A 19,993-nucleotide genomic window follows, 5' to 3' on the forward strand; every position below is an offset into this window, starting at 1 on the left:
GATTTACCTTACACTTCTTTGGTTTATAATAATATATCATCTTTACTGTTACTAACATTTCATAACACTTGTGCTACACCATTATTAATATTTTATCTGTATCATTCTCAGACATGGATCCTCCAGCATTTTCCATGCGTCTCCAGTTGGTCGCATGTTGATGACTACTCTAAGGATTAGCTACATGCTTTCACATTTGTCCCGCTCAGAAGTAATTAGGCCACTGAGCCCTTCAAAATGTTTCTTGACCGCACTATAGCAGATGATATACGCTTCTAGTCGTACGGCGATCACCGTCAAACGTGTTATGACATAACCTTCTACTATAGATGGTTGACATGTGGGTAACACCTGATGTATCCATATTTTTCTAAGCAAATCATGCGCCAGTTCTAGTTTCTAAAGGTTATTTCAAGAAACCCCTATGTGTATGCTCTTCTCGCTGTGGTACGCAAAAATATTGATGTGATGAATGATGATTTCTATAATCATCTAGTACTAGAGGAAACACAAAGTGTGACAGCTACTTAGCCATGTAGTAGTACATTCGACTACATCCAATGATATTTCAGAGTATCACATCCTTACATGACATCAAATGCTCACGGAGATCCACCTAAGACCTCATTAGGAGATATTAGAGGTGCAATAGGTTACGACAAATCCTGTCATTGATATTTTGACTACATGTCGTCGTATTATGTATATTACGTGAGCGAGTATAAAGAAAGAGAAGGCTTTCTAGAAGGCACTCATTGGAGGACCATTATAAATGCCTTTCTATCCGAGGCATGGACGACATTGTAGTAAAGGAGGCAGAGAAGTAACAATGGGGTCAGATATATCCAATAGTATTTTACAGTATTTATATTATGGATTTTGGATAGTATTATGGTTGATAATTTGTCATTTTGATAGTATTATGGATTCTGAATTGATTCTAATGTATAACAAATTTATTATGAAATTATTATAGATGACCTAGTACATCAGTATACTTATTACATCAATATATTTCTTAAAAATTATCAAACTTTATTATCTAAGGGTTATTACGAAAATATACCTCTATAATTTTTACGGAAATCCAAATTAATTTATGACAAAATGAGGGTGTGACTCGCTCACGAATGAATGTGGTGTTATATAGAATGCGTACGAAAATATACTTCTAGATTAACGAAGGACAAATTTAAGTTTTTATAAGATGGTTCTTCACCGCTAAGATCGGGAAGACCAACCCCTAAAATTATGATGCCAATGTTATTTTGCCTCACTTAGTAAGTCTCTCTTGGACTAATTGTATTTAGCATCATTATTTACCCCCCTTCTTTTCTAGAGGCCCGCTCCTAACAATTGGTAACATATATGACAATTCGACTAAAAGAAGTTGTTGCTTTGTTTCTAGATGAGAGTTTTCTCATTATGAATCTAAACTAGGACTCATTTGTCTTTGGATTGAGTCAGCCTCATATTTTAGTTGGGGGTATTGACATTGTCAAATCAAGAACCATATGCACCGCCATAGTCAATACTTCCATCATTATTTTGCCAGACTGGAAATGTTCAAGGTCTGCATAGAAGCTAAGTCAATCATAACCAAAACTTACAAACATATGACATGTGTTCCCTTGAATAACTGATTAATATACAAACATTTTACAATCCAAACACGATTAAAAAAAAAACCATTAGAAACATATGGCATATGTACTTTGACAAAAGACAATTTTACAAAATCACTCAAGGAATGTATAGCATGGCTGCAGAGATTGTATAGAACAACACAACCAACTTAATTACAACTTATAACTTTTCAAAATTGTACTTAAAATCCAACAGAAACATATTATATATCCAAACATTAATATCATCTGTAGTACTATATGTGTGATAAAAGGCAATTTTACAAATTTACTCATCAACATCAGTTACTTGAGCACATGATGCTTCCATCATTCCATTGCGAATTTGATTAGAGATATCCCTAACATGGCCAGGTCCATGAGGTATAAAAACTGTGGTATTCTTTGAAGAGTTCCCAAGGTCTCTGATTGTGTCAAAGTACTGAGTAATCATGATAAGATCCATCACTTCCTTTGCCGAGGTTCCTTCTACCTTGGTAGAGAATTGCAAGATGTTCTCTCTTAATCCATCCGTGATAGCTTGTCGCTGTCTTGCCACACCAACCCCGCCTAAGTACTTTGATTCAGCTTCTGCTTCTGCCTTTTTAACTATAAGCACCTTTTCAGCTTCTCCTTTGAATTCACTAGCGCGTAGCATCCTTTGAGCTGTGAAGTTAAATCAATACGCATTAGTTAAGCTTAAGGTATACGTGCACATGCACACACTCAAGGTATAAACAACATGCATGGTATGTCCTAAGTAGGAAACTCAATTGGAAAGCTGAGAGACGTTGAAAGAAACTAAAGTAGTAAGACATCGGAATATGCAGACTAATCTTTCAAAATCCAATCGATAAATTTTGTGATCGAGGAGTATACTGCATACATACATTTTGCTGCTTCATGTGTCCATAGGAAGAAAACAGAGTAAAAAAACACAATATTATTACCTGCATTAATCTCATTCATTGCCCTCCGCACCGAAGGATCGGGTATAATATCGACCATCAGTATGTGTTCTATGCTATATCCATATTCTCCCATCACCTGATACATAAAATTCAGGAGAGGAGAAGAAAAATTAGGAGATAGGTATACAACACAAATTAATATAAATTTAATTTATCATCTAACATTTCACATTTGTTGAAGAAATTGAATGAGTATAGTGAAACCTTACTTGGTTATCTACTATTTAAAAACAAATACTTTAGAATAAAGTATTGTAGTTGCAATGAACTAGGTTTTCTTAAGCAAGATCTAAGATTCAAGTATTATAAATAAGAAAATAGATGCTGAGTTTAATTTTTTCAAATGGATCCATCTGGCTAGACTCAGATCAGTCTAGTCTCTCCATCTCTCCATCTCTCCATCATAGTTGTCAAGCTCGAGATCCTTCCTAAGATTGTTTGGGTATAGACATTGGACCCAACAAAACAGACAATTGGGCTCAATGACCCAATTCCCACATGAGGAACCTAGCTAAGACTACATTTACAGTCTCCTCCAACACTAGCCATCCACTCTGCCTCTCTGAGCCACATTCTGAGTCAAAAAGGTGAGAAACCGGGTTGAAAAGGAACAATTGGTACTTAGTCTAAAACAAGACAAACAGATCAAGAGATGCAAAACCGGCGCGAGGAAAAGCTTTACTCCCAGGATCTCACAATCCTCAACTACGAGCCAGCCCATTCCATGATCTTAGCACAGATTCGGCATGGTTGAGGTAAAAAACGAGCGAGATCGTACAATCTCACCATACATAGCACGCACTTAACAACTACGCAGTCCATCTCTCTCCAAACTCACTCACATTTCTCATCTTTTATCTCCTTATTTAACTTACTCTTCTCTCTCCTCTACACACTCAAAGGCATGATGCCATTTTGCAGGATTTTATCAAATACTTTCTTTGTGTTTGAAGTCTTAGGTTCTTTTGATTTAGCAATTCTAACAACCAAGGTTTTAAACAAGGGTTATAGTCGCGTTGCGATCACATAAAGGCTTTCACGATTTCAGCTGGTACGGGTGCTGCCCTAAAGATTGTGGTCTTTGCGGTGTGAATTAATCACAGCATTGCACAATACAATTTGATTTCATTTTCATTGTAAACCAAAATCTTAGTTCAGAATTTTTGCAGTTATCAAGAATATTTTCTGTGTTTTGAACTTTCATATTCTGATTCTAGAAATTCAGCGTCTGTAAAACTGGCGTAATGGTGTTTTGCAGCCATAACAGCGTTTTTTCGTGGTGGTAATATCTTCTCATTCACCATATCGGCACCGGTATCATTTTGTCACGACTGTTTTCGTGGTAACAGACCGTTTATTAAAACCCTGCTAACAACTCTGAACGATTAACAGTGTAAAATTCTTTCACCGATAGCGCATATGAATTAAATCAACTTTATTTCACTTCAGCAATCATGATTTGATAGAAAAAAAACCGGAAAAAGCAGAGAGAGTAACCTTTTCAAGTTCCTCCAACACACATCTGGTAACCTCACCTTTTTGCTCAAACAACTCATCCAAATTCATCTTCGGAACAATAGCGCGAGCCACTACAACAATAACAACAACAATAGTGATAAACTGTCTCATTGGTGCGACGAACCGACGCAGAGATCCAAGTCAGAAAAAGTCCATCAATTCAACTTTCTCAAACAACAAAAGCAATACTAATAATAACCAGCAACATTCATCATCGGAAAAACAACCAGAATTATAAACAAAAACAAGATCAAAACACAAACCATCAAAAACATAAGCCTGAATCTGTTCCTGAGGGTTTTGCAACTCATAAAAAGCATCATCAGCATTTTCCTTAACCACGCGGTATTGAATCGAACACAACAACTGCACAAAAACATTATCCTACACAAACACAAAAATCACACAAATCAAAATCAAATAGTGTATTAGAAAACGACAAATGGAAAACGAATGATACTTACCTTGGTTTTGGTTTCGATTTTGACGTCGAGGGAGGCGATACGAGTGGAGAGAATACCGGCGAGACATTCACCGGCGAGGGGGTTGAAGAACTGGAAACCAGGTTGAGCCAATCGGTGAAAACGACCCCACTGTTCAACAACACCGACGCTAGACTGTTCGACGCATCCGCAGAATAAACAGAACGTATTCCCCATTCTGAATTTTCTTCGATCGTTTGAGAAGAATAATCTAAGCAACAACAACGCTTTTTTTTGTTATCGTTGTTATTGCTATATGTGGTGTAAGAAATAAAAATCTGAATTTGGCACTATAAAAAATATTAATATGTATGACAATGATTGGTTAAGTCCTGTGTGGATTTGGATTATACAGCTAAAGGGAATTAGAGAATAGTGGTACTTACCGACATCGTTTTAGTGTATATTTAGATAAAGTTAGTATAGGTAATTTCTGTTAAGTTGTGTTTTTAAATTTTTTTGAAAATTAGTAATAAACCCGTGAATTTGCATTACATTTTTTTAATAAAAATAAAAGACAAATAAAATATTAAAATGTAAAATTATTTTAAATTATTTTTGCCAACAATTAAAAAATGAATAAAATTGGATAAAAAAAAGGAGTATATCTTTATAAATATATAGGGGATGGGATGAATAATATAGGGTAATTACTTAGTAAATAAATAGTATCCTTAGCTAATTTATAAAACAAATATGTTGTATTACTTTAACTATTTTAAATTTTAATACATATTTTATTTGTTTAAATATAAAATTTAAATAAATTTGTGCTAATAAATAAAATATTATTAGTAATAAAAATTAAGATTAAAGAAAATCTAAGTATAATATGGATAGAAGAAATTTATGTAATGCAATTGAATAGTATTAGTTAAAATTAAAAATTATTTAATGTTGTATAAAATAGTTTATTTATTTTTAATTTTATATACAAGACCGTTATTTTAGAATAAAGAGTAAGCTTTTAAAATATGTATTTTCTTTTATTATAAGCTTCCGAATCTTTTTGAAGGTGAGAAAAATATAAGAAGGGGTTGAATTGTGTTGGTTTTTCTCAAACTTTTTCTTCTACTGCTTCTGATTGATTTTAATCATAGTCTGAACCTTCAGTTCAGAGTCTGAATAAGCGTCACTCGGAGTCTAAACTATTGAATATTTTTATCAGATTTTGAAATAGAATCTGACTCAGAGGTACACTAATGATAACAACGAAATATAGTTTAGAAGCAAATCAAGTAAACGCACAAGAGACACAATCAGTTATCCTGGATCCTCTCACAACCTAAGAGTAGTACAATCCCCTTGCACTTTCAATGGATTTTCAATATAACAAAACTGATTACAAAAGCTCAAGAACATAAGCAAGAGACTTCCTTTGCTTATACACACAAGTACAAGACTCATTGCTCAAACACACAAGTCTGAGACTTTCTTGCTCAAGCACACAAGCTAAAGACTTTCTTTGCTCAAACACATAAGTAAGAGACTTTAAATGCTTAAGTACTAAGGCAAGAGACTTCTGACTCTATAACAAGTTGTTAAGAGATTTGGGTAACAATTACACTTGATATACAATCAGAGGTGTAGATAAAATACAACTTAGAAAGACTCTAAGACTTAAGAACTTCTAAAATATACAAGTGTTAAGATGTTCTAAGTCTAGTAAACTTGATAGAGCGACTTCTCTTTGATTGTCAAGGTTCAGAGTTTGTATAGCAGTGTGTTATATTGAAGTTTGGTAGTCTTCTTCTTCAGCCCTGCAACTCCTTATATAGAGGGAGAAAAAAATACATGGGAGACTTTCACCAAAAGGTTGGTCTAGCTTTGTACTGGATTAGACACACAACAAAGCACCTTTCTGCAAGAGAAATTATCCGTTGAAGCTTAAACATCCAAGAGAATTTTTTTTCCTTAAGTCTCCACGTGATACAAAGGTCTCTGAGTTTATCAGAGTTTTCTCAATAGAAGATGTAGGGGTAAATTCATGACAATCAAACTATGGATAAACTTGACGTCAATAAAACCAGAGTCGTCACGGCGCTTTTATTGTTCCCAAAGGAAAATGGCAAAAGTACGAACAAAACCCAAAGATAAGAAGTTTTCAAATCAAAACTAATAAAATGTCAGATATTACAGGTAAGGAAGTTGGTATACAGAGGGAAGGTGTTAGCATCTAAAGTGTCCTAGGTACTCCTAGGGAGCTCTTTTTTGTGTGCAAGTATTTTGGTTAAAATGATGTTTGATAAAAATATAGAGTGAGGGGATGAGAAAATAATTTATTAATTATATTTTTGTGTTTGACAAAACCTTCGGTCTTATGCCTACGTACCAACATAAAAATGAGGGATCAAAACCCTGTAGTTCGTGGTAAAAATTTCAAAGAAGTTGGTCAATTGATTTTAATAAAAGTTTAAAAGAAAAGGCACAAAAGATCAAAGACTTGAATGAGGTTGTTAGTTCTCTTTGTCATTTTTTGAAATTTTAGTCAATATGATTAAGTTCATTCACAAGTTTGATTTAAGAAAAAGTTTAAAAATTCAATGGCATAAGGCCAAAATTTCTAATCATTAAAACATATCTAAGTTGAAGAACACAAACAAAAAAGGTTTTTGAAAAGAGGGAGAGATTTTGAAATTAAATAAGTGGGAGGAGATGAAGGGACTATCCCAGATAAAAAATTAGAAGTTAAGGGTTGAAAAGATCTGACCAATGGGATGCAATCCAATAGACAAGAATGTCATATAGAAACTCATTTTCCTTTGGACTTTAGCAAGCAACAAGCATAAGCAATATCCAAGAAAACCATATGAAGGCCAATACATCAAATAAAGATAGCCATAATATCCAAGAAAACACTCCAATAGCTAGCAATCTTCAATGTCTTCCAATGTATCAGATGAAAATATTCCTTGTGGTAAACTCAGAGATAATAATCAGACATCAATAATAATAACAATATAAAAATTAAGCACAGAGACAAGGTGACAGATGAACCAGGAGCACTCAAGGTTTGCATCAGATGAAAGACACAATCAAGAATAGCTCAGTCTCAAATAGTGGCATTGGCCAAGTCCTCAAAGCATATGGAAGATTTCCTATCCTAAGTCCAAAATCTCAAATAAAGTCCAACAGTCCACCAAGATATTTTTTAGGGATTTTGTTGTTATTATGTATTTTAAGGTCCTAAGACCACCAACAGAACAAAATCACAAGTACACAATATATACAATCACAAGATATGGCTCAAGTGAGCAAAGTGAAAAGGACTGAAACATAAACAAGTTGCATGAAATGTAAATGGCAATGAATGATAAAGGTATTGAAATTTAAAGTGCATTAAGTAAATGACTTGAAAGTAAAGCAACATTAATAAAGAGTTAGTCAAAGGTTAGTGAAGAGTTTTGATTGCTTAAGTCATTCCTTGGAGAACACTCAACCATCCATTCACAAGTATGGATACATGAACCAAGACATCATCCATGAGAAGGGATCCAACTTGGATAAATCAACAAGTATGCCACTAGCTCTCATGAAAGGAAAAGAGATCAAGCTTTCACATAATGCCATGAAGAATGGGAGACTTACAATCTCACTTATAAGAATGATATGCCTTTTGGGACAAATTTAGCTCTACATTAAGCAATCGTAATTGGACTTATGTAGAAGTCACAACTATATGAGGACGGGAAATAAAAATGTAGGTGTTAATGCATGTTAGAGATTTCGTACAAAGAACCAAACTCCTAAAACATACCACACACTAAAAAAGTGGAGACACCTATCTCAGTCAGGCTCATGTTGATTCATCTGACACAAGGTCATTGATGAATCAACTACCATTAGACATGAAGATAATTCATTGGTCAATGATGGATTGGGGAAGAATATGGATGAAGATGAAGAGGGAATGGTGTCATACGGTGAACTGGACTTTATTGGATTTGTAATCGCAATGTCGCGGTTAGCAAGAGTCGCCACCGACTTTTCTTTTATCCCATAAGGAAAGGTGGAAAAGAACAGGAAAGACCTTAATTTTAAATTCTTAGGTTCGGGAGGTACTTTATACAAAGGGAAGGTATTAGCACCCTTTGTATCCATGGTTATCCATGGGCTCTTAATTGCTCAATCATTTATGTTTTCTAGTTTGAAAAAGGTGGTTGAGAAAGGTGTGAAAAATGTTTTGCAAAATGAGAATTTAACTTTGTAATGATTCTTGCATGAATGTGTACAAAGTGGTTATCTCGTTTTAATTTAGAAAATAGTTTAGAAAAATATAACTCGGCAATGATCCTAGTGCGGATGTATGCTAAGTGGTGATTTTCCAAAAAGATGTTTGAAAGGTGTGAGGTGAAAAGTATATTTTTTGGTTATGAATGAGCAATTAAGGTTATACCTGTCCGAGGTCTTTCCGGGTGTTTCCTATCCTTATGAGGGTAACACTGTCCTTACTATTGAGAAGTAAGTAGTTTTATCCTTGGGATGTAGAAGGGTCATCGTAGGGTCATCGATTGGTCATTGAAGGCAACAGTTGTGAGGATACCTTAGCATTCGAAGGGACTATCATCATTTAACCGTAGGCTACACCGAAGGGTCATCGAGGGACAAAGTCGTATTTCCGAAGGCAACATCTGAGGGACTATGATGATTTAACCGAAGGGTCTTTGCTAAGGATATCCCCATATTCGCGGGACATGACCGTATTACGTAATCGTGGGGTAATAAAGAGAGGTCCGATATCATTTATTTAAGGTCCGGATTTTAACAATTAATTAAATAGTCGTAATCAGTTAGGTAATTAGGTCCACCGGAAATCAATGAAATCAATACATTAAAAATCAAGCTGGGTGATTCAAGATGAATCTCCATATTAAACTTAGGTCATCCAAAAGCCATCTCCTCAAGAATGTCCACACCTAAAGCGGCATGCCTAGCCGGTTATTTCTTTGGAAGTATGCTGGCCTTTACATCATGCAACACACGGATTAGAGCATTGAGGCAAAATACAATTGGAAATTGCCCCATAAAATAAATATAACAGTCAGAAATTTAAGCCAAATAATGCAGAATCATCATCAGGTAAACATGAAATGGACAGCAAAAAGGCAAAGCAGCCCCTGGTCCGGTCGCCTCTGCTTCGCCTAGCGAAGGCTCAGCGAAGGCTCGCTGCGGGCTCGCCTAGCGATGAGCTAGCGAGCGACCACGGGTTTGAAATTTGAGAACATTATGACCTCAACCTGCAGCATGGCTTATGGCATCCAACACATAATTATATGGTTCAGTTTCACAATATTCAAGCACATTTAAATTCTCATGCAAAACTTCAAAATGTTTATGAATTCAATTATAATATCCTCCACAAATTAAGAACATGAAGTGGTACCATATGCCAAAGGAGAGCACAAAACGACATCACATGCAAATTAAGACACTAAAGCGGTACCACATGCAAAATAAGAACCTAAAGTGATGATCACATGCCGATTAAGAATCCTAAATCATATGCCAAGTAAGAAACTAAAGCGATAATAGTGATGCAAACCTGTTTGCAAATCGAGTTGCAACCTTGAATTGGCGAGCCGGATTGAGTTGGGCGACGGTAGCTTCGGAGCGGGTAAGCGGCCTTCAGGGTTTCCGCCTTCTGAACTCTTTGGATCAGCAGGGTTTCTGTGTTTCTCCCTCTGGATGCGTGTTTCCGTCCGTCTTCGTCCGTCTCTGTCCGTCTGTGTGTGTCCTTTTTCGTGGCAGAGGATCTGGTATTTATAGTAGTGGTAGTGGTGACCTAATGGGCTTAGAATGAGGTCCAAAACTTCAAACTTTCGCGAGCTTCGCTAGGCGAAGGAATTGCTCGCCTAGCGAGCAAACTAGGTCTGGGCTTTTTCCTGGGTCCAACTCTTCGCTGGGCGAGTGGCATGAGGCAATGTTCGCTAGGCGAAGGAGCTGCTCGCCTAGCGAGCCAGTTATTTTGGGCCGCCTGTGGATTGGGCCTGTTGTGAGTGGACTTTTGTCCATTTGATATCAGTGCCTTGCAGAACAAGTCAGAGGGTCTTGGAAAATGCTTTGTAATATCAACGGGCAAATTTTGGGGTATGACAGCTGCCCCTGTTTAATACTCTTGAACCGAGAGAGTAGAATGGTATGTGCCGTTCGTGGTCTGGAGGTGAAAGATTATTGAACACTAGAATGCCCCGAAAATTTGCGCTTGTCCATCAGTCTTGACGGAGATGGGCTTAGAGATGCCATCCCAGAAACTTGCCGAGGAGATTTCCAGATGGTGTCGTACGTTAGACGATATCTAGAGACATGGGTGTCACATCGGGTCATACATCCGACCGTATGGTGAGTCATCCATTATGCCGTCGACTTCGCTGGGGAGTCAGAGTATGCTATATACTGCTGGGGATATGGGATCAGCCTGGATCGTATGTTAGACCGTGTCTGGATACCAGAGTGAGTTGTTTGTTAGGCGGATGACTTTGATGGGGATGAAAGATCAGAATGGATCGTATGCTAGATCGTCTCTGAGTTGCAGAATGGACCGTCCGTTAGGCTGAATCTGCTGAAAAGGGAGTAGTCGTATGCCAGACCACCATTCAGGAATGTACCTGTCCGAAGGTAGCACCTGAGAAAGGGAGTAGCCGTATACTAGACTACCATTCAGGAATGTACCTGTCCGAAGGTAGCACCTGAGAAAGGGAGTAGCCGTATACTAGACTACCATTCAGGAATGTACCTGTCCGAAGGTAGCACCTGAGCAAGGGAGTAGCCGTATACTAGACTACCATTCAGGAATGTACCTGTCCGAAGGTAGCACCTGAGCAAGGGAGTAGCCGTATACTAGACTACCATTCAGGAATGTACCTGTCCGAAGGTAGCACCTGAGAAAGGGAGTAGCCGCATACTAGACTACCATTCAGGAATGTACCTGTCCGAAGGTAGCACCTGAGAAAGGGAGTAGCCGTATACTAGACTACCATTCAGGAATGTACCTGTCCGAAGGTAGCACCTGAGAAAGGGAGTAGCCGTATACTCGACTACCATTCAGGAATGTACCTGTCCGAAGGTAGCACCTGAGAAAGGGAGTAGCCGTATACTAGACTACCATTCAGGAATGTACCTGTCCGAAGGTAGCACCTGAGAAGATGGAGGTTTAACTTGGTCGTACATTAAACCATACTTGAGTTGTTGAAGATCAGAAGGGATCGTACGCTAGATCGTATCTGAGCTGGAGGTCCAAATGGGTCGTACGTTAGACCGTATTGGAGTTGCAGAATGAGCCGTACGTTGGGCTGTATTTGTGCATGCTGTATTTGCAATGAATATCTGGGATGGGGCTAGACTACACCTCGGAATATACCGTACGCTAGGCAGTATCTGAGGGATATAGTTGAATTGATGAGGATGTCCGTCTGAATGGACCTTTGTTTTGGCTATGTCAGGAGGATAATTGACCTGAAAAATAAAGTTAGTTTTATGCACTGTCATGATGCATGAGATGTTTTATGCTCGCGAACCTGGTATGCATGTGTATGCATGTATATATCATGAAATGATGTAAAGTGTATGACGCGGAATGAAGTAAATGTGAGCGTTGTATGCAGGTATGTAATATGAAATGATGTAATGAATGCATTAGGCGTCTGAAACATTCTTCCAGGGGACTCTACTGGGGAGATAGATCCCAGTCTGCTGGTCGGAGACATTGGTATTGATGGCCCTTCCTTAGCTGGAGATTCGGGTTCTGTCCAACGGGGCCTGGCTGGGGATAGAAGGGATGACCTTTCGGTAGGGCGATGCCGACCTCCTCTGGGGAATAATTGGCGTTGCCGGGGAATCGAATTAGTAACAGCCTCCTTGGAAAGCGTGGTTAGACCTTCTCCTCGATCCTGAAGTTGTGTCGTAATTGCTATTGCTATTTTAGGCATGCATTTTTGTAAACATGGGTCACATTCAAGTGCATAAGTCAATTCAAGTTAAATTAATGGACGTTTACGCAAACAAAACAGAAAAGGTAAAAACAAAAGCATCTTTTTGGAAATGAAATTGTATTGATTTTGAAAGAGGGCCTATAAACAGGCAATTTGTGTACAAGGAGACAGAAATCCTGGTAAGAGGAAATTGTCAGGACAACAAAAAGAAAGCTATGCAGAATAAGCCCTATTGATTTTGACTCCATTACTGTCATTATGTCTTCAAGCATCTCATCTCCTGCTGTCGGATAGAGGTGATTGGCTTGTTCAGCCCCTTGAACTTGGGTGAAGGTGGCAGAGAACGGGACACAGTCATACGCTTTAATCCCTAATTTTTGCCTGGACCGCCTTTTCAGGTCTTCAGTCCACCGGGATACCCCTTTTTGCCCAAGCCGCCTTTTCAGGTTTTCGACTTGCCGGGTGTACATTTTTATATGTTTATCCCTAATTTTTGCCCGAACCCTTTTGGTTCGCCGGGATGCCCTTACTTTTGCCTAGGTACGTCGACCTAGCGGGTCTCTTTTATGCGTAGTATTTTTTAACTATGTCAGCGTTCACAGGATGCGGGAAATCTTCGCCATCCATTGTAGCAAGTATCATGGCTCCACCAGAGAATACCTTCTTAACCACAAATGGCCCTTCGTATGTGGGAGTCCACTTGCCTCTGGGATCCCCTTGTGGTAGAATGATACGCTTGATCACCAAGTCACCAACTTGATATACCTGTCTCTTGACTCTTTTGTCAAACGCCTGGGTCATGCGTTTCTGATATATCTGCCCGTGACAAACAGCCGCAAGTCTCTTCTCATCAATCAAATTTATCTGATCGAGCCGAGTCTGAATCCATTCATCCTCGCCTAAACTCGCCTCTTTCATGATCCTTAGGGAGGGAATCTGAACTTCCACTGGTAAAACGGCTTCCATTCCGTAGACTAAAGAGAAAGGAGTTGCCCCTGTCGAAGTTCGTACTGAAGTGCGATAACCGTGAAGAGCAAATGGTAACATCTCATGCCAGTCTTTGTACGTTACTGTCATCTTTTGTATGATCTTCTTGATGTTCTTATTAGCAGCCTCTACGGCGCCATTCATCTTTGGCCGGTACGGAGAGGAGTTATGGTGCTTAATTTTGAACTGCGTGCAGAGTTCAGTAATCATCTTGTTGTTCAAATTAGTACCATTATCAGTGATAATTCTTTCAGGGATGCCATATCGACAAATAAGACTATTCTTGATGAACCGTGCCACCACATTCTTGGTGACAGAAGCGAAGGAGGCTGCCTCTACCCACTTCGTGAAGTAATCAATAGCGACGAGAATGAAGCGATGTCCATTAGAAGCCGTAGGTTTAATCTCTCCAATCATATCGATGCCCCACATTGCAAAGGGCCAAGGCGCTGTTAACACGTTCAATGGAGCAGGAGGTACATGTACTTTATCCGCATAGATCTGACACTTGTGGCAAGTTCTGGAGTGATGGTGGCAATCAGCTTTCATGGTAGACCAATAATACCCTGATCTCAGAATCTTCTTGGCCATGGTATGTCCATTAGGATGAGTCCCAAAAATACCGTCATGCATGTCTTCCATAATCTTTTCCGCTTCCTTTTTATCCACACAGCGAAGCAAAGTTGAATCATGATTACGTTTGTACAATACTCCATTACTCAGAAAGAATTTAGCGGAGAACTTCCTCAGGAATTTTCTGTCCTTGATGGATGCCCCTTCAGGGTACTCCTGAGTCTCTAAATATCTTCTTACGTCGTGGAACCAAGGTTTCTCCTGTACCTTCTCAGTGTTAAGTCCATAACAGTATGCTGGTTCATCTAACCGTCCAATGGTAACCATGGGAGCTTCACCGTCCCATCTGACTCTGAACATAGATGACATGGTAGCTAATGCGTCTGCCAACTGATTCTCCTCTCGTGGAATATGTTCAAATGTAATCTCTTCAAAGTATGGAAGTAATGTCATTACCTGCTCTCGATAAGGGATGAGATTTGGATGTTTAGTATCCCATTCTCCTTTGATATGACTGATTACCAAGGCCGAATCTCCGTACACACTCAAAAACTTGATTCGCCAATCTATAGCAGCTTTGAGTCCAAAAATACATGCTTCATACTCAGCCATATTATTGGTACAATGAAAACATAGTCTAGCTGTGAAAGGCGTATGGTAACCCTCGGGAGAAATGAGTACAACCTCAACACCATGGCCCAATGCATTAGAAGATCCATTAAAGACCATAGTCCATCGGGATCCCCATTCGGATCCCTCATCTGGTTTAGGTTTTTCGTAATCCGTAACAAGCATGACATCCTCATCTGGGAACTCAAAATTCATAGATTGGTAATCGTCCACCGCTTGATGAGCCAAATGATCCGCTAGCACGCCTCCTTTGATTGCTTTCTGGGTAGTATACTGGATGTCGTACTCTGTTAAGATCATCTGCCATCTCGCTATTCTTCCGGAGAGGGCAGGCTTCTCGAACATGTATTTGATGGGATCCATCCTAGAAATCAACAAAGTGGTATGATTCAACATATACTGTCTTAGTCGGCGAGCAGCCCAGGCCAAAGCACAACAAGTTCTCTCGAGCAGTGAGTATCTTGTTTCACAGTCGGTAAACTTTTTGCTCAAGTAGTATATGGCATGCTCTTTTCGACCAGACTCGTCATGTTGCCCCAATACGCACCCCATTGAATTTTCTAACACGGTCAAATACATGATTAGGGGTCTTCCTTCGACTGGTGGTATCAGAATTGGAGGTTCCTGGAGATATTTCTTGATTTTGTCAAAGGCTTCTTGGCATTCGTCATTCCATATCATCTCTTGATTCTTCCTCAGTAATTTGAAGATGGGTTTGCAAGTAGCGGTCAAGTGGGAGATAAATCGAGCAATGTAGTTCAAGCGTCCCAAGAAACCTCTGACTTCTTTCTCCGTACGGGGAACTGGCATTTCTTGAATAGCTCTCACTTTAGCCGGGTCAACCTCAATTCCTTTACCACTGACAATAAAGCCTAAGAGTTTACCGGATCTTACTCCAAAAGTGCATTTGTTCGGATTCAATCTCAACTTGTACTTCTTCAGCCTCTCGAACAGTTTGAATAAATGATCGAGATGCTCTTCTTCAGTATGAGATCTAGCTATCATGTCATCCACATATACCTCTATCTCATGATGAATCATATCATGGAACAAAACCACCATAGCACGCTGGTATGTTGCCCCGGCGTTCTTTAGACCGAACGACATTACTTTGTAACAGAAAGTGCCCCATTGCGTCACAAACGTAGTTTTCTCCATGTCCTCAGGTGCCATCTTAATCTGGTTATAACCCGAGAATCCATCCATGAATGAGAATACTTTGTGTTGAGCGGTGTTATCTACCAGAACATCAATGTGCGGGAGTGGAAAGTCGTCTTTGGGACTTGCTTTATTCAGGTCTCGGTAATCTACGCACATTCGCACCTTACCATCCTTCTTTGGCACTGGCACCACATTAGCAACCCATTGAGGATAGGAAGTAACGGCTAGGAAACCGGCATTGAATTGTTTCATAACCTCGGCTTTGATTTTCTCAGACATTTCGGGACGCATGCGGCGAACCTTTTGCTTGACAGGACGGCAGTCTTCCTTCGTAGGCAGCCGATGCACCACTATATTAGTATCCAACCCAGGCATGTCTTCATAAGACCAGGCGAAAACCTCTACATAGTCATGCAACATCCGAACCAATCTTTCCTTGACACTGCTTTCCAATCCTGCTCCTATTTTGACTTCTTTTCTGTCTACCTCAGTACCCAGATTTACAATTTCGAGGGACTCTTCATGCGGCTGTATAGTCCTTTCCTCTTGCAGTAACAATCTGGCAAGCTCTCCAGGGACTTCACAATCTTCCTCACTTCCATCTTCGGCTTGGTAGATTGGATTTTCAAAGTCATAATGAACAGTAGCGGAATTATTATCAATAGGATCCAGAGTGAGTACGGATCTGCAATTTGTTACGTGAGTGTGTGTAAGAAAGCATAGCTTGTTTGAAAGACGACAGGAAAGATAAAGAGCGCAACATTTGAATGCGAAAATGTCCATTGATTTATTGAATATGAAAATATGCTTATGAAATGACAAAACCCTTAACAAATTAGCTATTGTGCCCCGGGTATAGACACAATGCTTTAAGAAGTTCAATTAGAATTTGCAATGCTAAATAGACAATAACAATTACTCCTGACTAAAGGAGATCGGGATAGTGTCTTCAGCCTTCCAATTATTGAGTCCGTCGCCAATTGTTGGGTAGATCCAACTATCCAGGTCGCAATCACTGTCAGCATCTTCTACAACATTGATTTGATCTTTGACCGTCTTCTCAGAGTTGAATCCCAGACCAGCTTTGTCAGACTTGTACGGTACGTTGATCAATTGACCCCAGCCGGTGCAGCCACCATCTTCAACCACAACTTGAGCATCTTTCAGAGAAATCATAGCAGGAGGAGCACGAGTAACCTTGGGCACACAGGGAGTTGGCTTAAGGACAGGATCGGGCGGAGAAACCACTTCAAATGACTGAGTTGGAGTCTCGAAGAATTCACCATCCATCTCAACGTATCTAAAGGTATGCACACTACTGACAATGTATTCTTCCTCCCCACACACAGTGACGATCTTGCCCTCTATTGGATACCTCAGCTTTTGATGGAGGGACGAAGCCACGGCACCTGTCTCATGAATCCAAGGGTGCCCCAGTAGGCAGGAGTAGGCAGGTCGAATGTTCATTACATAAAAGGTAGTGTTGAAAACTTGAGGTCCTATCTTGATAGGGAGAACCACTTCGCCATAGACAACACTCTTCGCACCATCGTAAGCACGCACCACAATGTCACTAGGCTTCAGTTCAATGCCTTTACAGTCGAGTTTATCGAGCACGGCTTTCGGTAGCACATTCAAAGAAGAGCCATTATCGATCAACACATGAGACAAGGTGATCCCCTTACACTCAATGGAGATATGCAGAGCCTTATTGTGGTTCTTTCCTGCTGGTGTCAGGTCAGCATTGGAAAAACCTAGGCCGTCGTCAACAGTCAGGTTCGCAACATAGTTTTCAAACTGATCGACGGAAGTCTCCTGAGGTACATGGGCAGTCTTCAGGAATTTTATCAAGGCATTGGCATGAGACTCAGAAGATAACAACAAGGACAACATCGAGATCTTAGACGGGGTATGCCCCAACTGTTCTACCACATCAAAATCACTCTTGCGGATGATTTTCAACACTTCTTCCATTTCTCGTTTGGCAACGTCTTCAGTAGTAGCTTCGATCGGTGTCTCTGACGGGGAAGGGTTGACCGGTTCCTTTCCTCGGTTTTTGGGAACTGGGGGTGAGATCTCTGGAGAGAAGATCCTTCCGCTTCGAGTAACTTTACTAGTCCCAACAATGTCATTGGGGTTAGCAGAATCACTAACTTGCTTTACGCCATGGATATAAACATCACCTCCATAATTCCACGGAATGGCTTTGCTTGAAGAGTACGGTACTGGGCCAGGCGCAGTAATGATTAGGGGAGCTACCTTGGGCTCAGCAATGATCTTCACAGGTACCCTGGGAGCGGTAATCTTAACCGGAACTTTGGACCTTGCAATCATAGATATTTCTTCAATAGGGTTTTCCGTCTTAGAAACCCTTTCAAAGAGAATTGTACGGTCGTCCATCAGCCGTTGAATGCCATTTTTCAATTTCAAGCAGTCCTCGGGCCAAAGTGTGCAGAGATTGCAATCTTCAGTACAACCTGGAAATAAACCAGCTTGCGATAAATTCCGCTTTATGATCGGGAGAGGAGATGTTAAGTCCGCTACAGTAGTGATGAGAGAATCGTCATTGAGAGCATTAACAACCTTGTCATGATTAGGCATAGGTGCATTGATGACATTAGGAGTCTCCGGAGGCTCGAACTCAATTTCCCCAGCATCGATCATATCCTGAATCTTATTCTTCAACAGCCAACAATCATTTGTATCATGCCCGGGGCTATCGGAGTGATATGCACACCTGGCATTGGGATTATAACGAGGCGAAGCAGTGTTGACATTTGCAGGAGGACCTCTGAGAGTGATTAAATTTACCTTCAGCATGCTTTGCAGTGCTTGTGCTAAAGTCATATTGAGCTTGGTAAACTGCCTTCTTGGTCTGTCTTGTCTTTGCTGGAAGTTTTGAGCTGGCGGGGCTGCGATGGTCACTGCTCCAACGACATGGTCACCATTTTTCTTACTATGATTCTTTTGACCATACACAGCGTTCGATTCATTCTTCCCATGGTAGGACTTTTTACTGCTTGTAGAAGTAGCTGCCTGTAATTTTCCACTTCGAATGCCGCTCTCCACCCGTTCACCTGTCAGTATAAGTTCAGTGAAACCTGATGAAGAACTCCCCAGTAGGTGGCTGTAGAATGGGCCAGTCAGAGTACCCATGAACAGGTCTACTAATTCTCGGTCAGTCATAGGGGGTTTGACCCTGCCGGCCAAATCTCTCCATTTCTGAGCATACTCTTTGAAGCTTTCTTTAGATCCCATGGCCATATTCTGCAACTGTAGCCGAGTAGGTGCTAATTCAGAATTGTACTGGTACTGCTTGTAGAAAGCCGTTGCTAGATCAGTCCAGGTGCGGATGTCAGAGCTCTCGAGCTGATAATACCATTCCAACTGAGTGCCAGATAGACTCTCTTGGAAGAAATGGATCCACAGTTTCTTATCAGTGGTATGCGGCTGGATCTTTCTCACATAAGCCCTTAGATGCATTTAAGGGCAAGACGCACCATCGTACTTATTGAAAGTGGGGATTTTGAATTTGCGAGGAATAGTCACATCGGAGACCAGACCCAAACTTTCGAAATCCAGACCAGGTGTCTTCTGACCCTCCATGGCTAGCATGCGTTCTTCCAGCAATTTGTACTTATCATCTCTTGGAGAGTACTGTTCATTTTCATACTCCTCATCATCATCCTCAGGGTTAGAGAAATCAACATTCTCCTCCTCTGAATCATTTTCCGCCCCCTCTTCTGGGCCATTCGGGATTCCAAATTTGATTCCCGTAGCCTGTCCTTTACGCCTTCTGCCCGGGTTAATGAAGCTCACAGCTTTCTTGTCCTTCTTCTTTTCAGCCAAAAGAGCCTTCAGCTCCTCCTGCCCCTTGGACAAGCTTAGCATCATCTCCTTGAATTGAGCATTCTGAGTCTGGAGATCCTTGACAGTCTGTTCGAGATCCATTTTTCTGTTTAAGAGGCAGACCGTGAGAATATGGTCCTTTAGAACACCTGTTATGCAATGTTATGTTATGCGATGCAATGTATGAAATGTTTTCAAGGACTTTTGGAATTTAACTTTGCGTAAGTTGCCAACAAGAGAGAAATGTTTATTGCTAATTTTTTCAATGT

General features: G+C 40.1%; 1 protein-coding gene across 1 annotated transcript; it reads right to left on the reverse strand.

The window, feature by feature from the left end:
• Positions 1-1,714: 1,714 nt before the first annotated feature.
• On the reverse strand, positions 1,715-4,969 carry LOC127131034 (hypersensitive-induced response protein 4). Its single transcript, XM_051059977.1, has 5 exons — positions 4,579-4,969; positions 4,378-4,498; positions 4,094-4,185; positions 2,576-2,672; positions 1,715-2,291 (listed from the first exon to the last, which is right to left on the reverse strand). Exons 1-5 carry the CDS (start codon positions 4,771-4,773, stop codon positions 1,915-1,917), a joined length of 882 nt encoding a protein of 293 aa, XP_050915934.1. The 5' UTR covers positions 4,774-4,969; the 3' UTR covers positions 1,715-1,914.
• Positions 4,970-19,993: the final 15,024 nt, after the last annotated feature.

Source organism: Lathyrus oleraceus, chromosome 1, assembly GCF_024323335.1.
Source record: "Lathyrus oleraceus cultivar Zhongwan6 chromosome 1, CAAS_Psat_ZW6_1.0, whole genome shotgun sequence".
In the NCBI taxonomy this organism is placed as follows: Eukaryota; Viridiplantae; Streptophyta; class Magnoliopsida; order Fabales; family Fabaceae; genus Lathyrus; species Lathyrus oleraceus.

Coding starts and splice junctions, on each gene's coding strand:
- LOC127131034 (XM_051059977.1), bottom strand. CDS start 4,773: ATGGGGAATACGTTCTGTTTATTCTGCGGATGCGTCGAACAGTCTAGC. Junction 4,499..4,578: donor AAATCGAAACCAAAACCAAG/GTAAGTATCATT, acceptor GTGTTTGTGTAG/GATAATGTTTTTGTGCAGTT. Junction 4,186..4,377: donor TCAGGCTTATGTTTTTGATG/GTTTGTGTTTTG, acceptor TTATTGTTGTAG/TGGCTCGCGCTATTGTTCCG.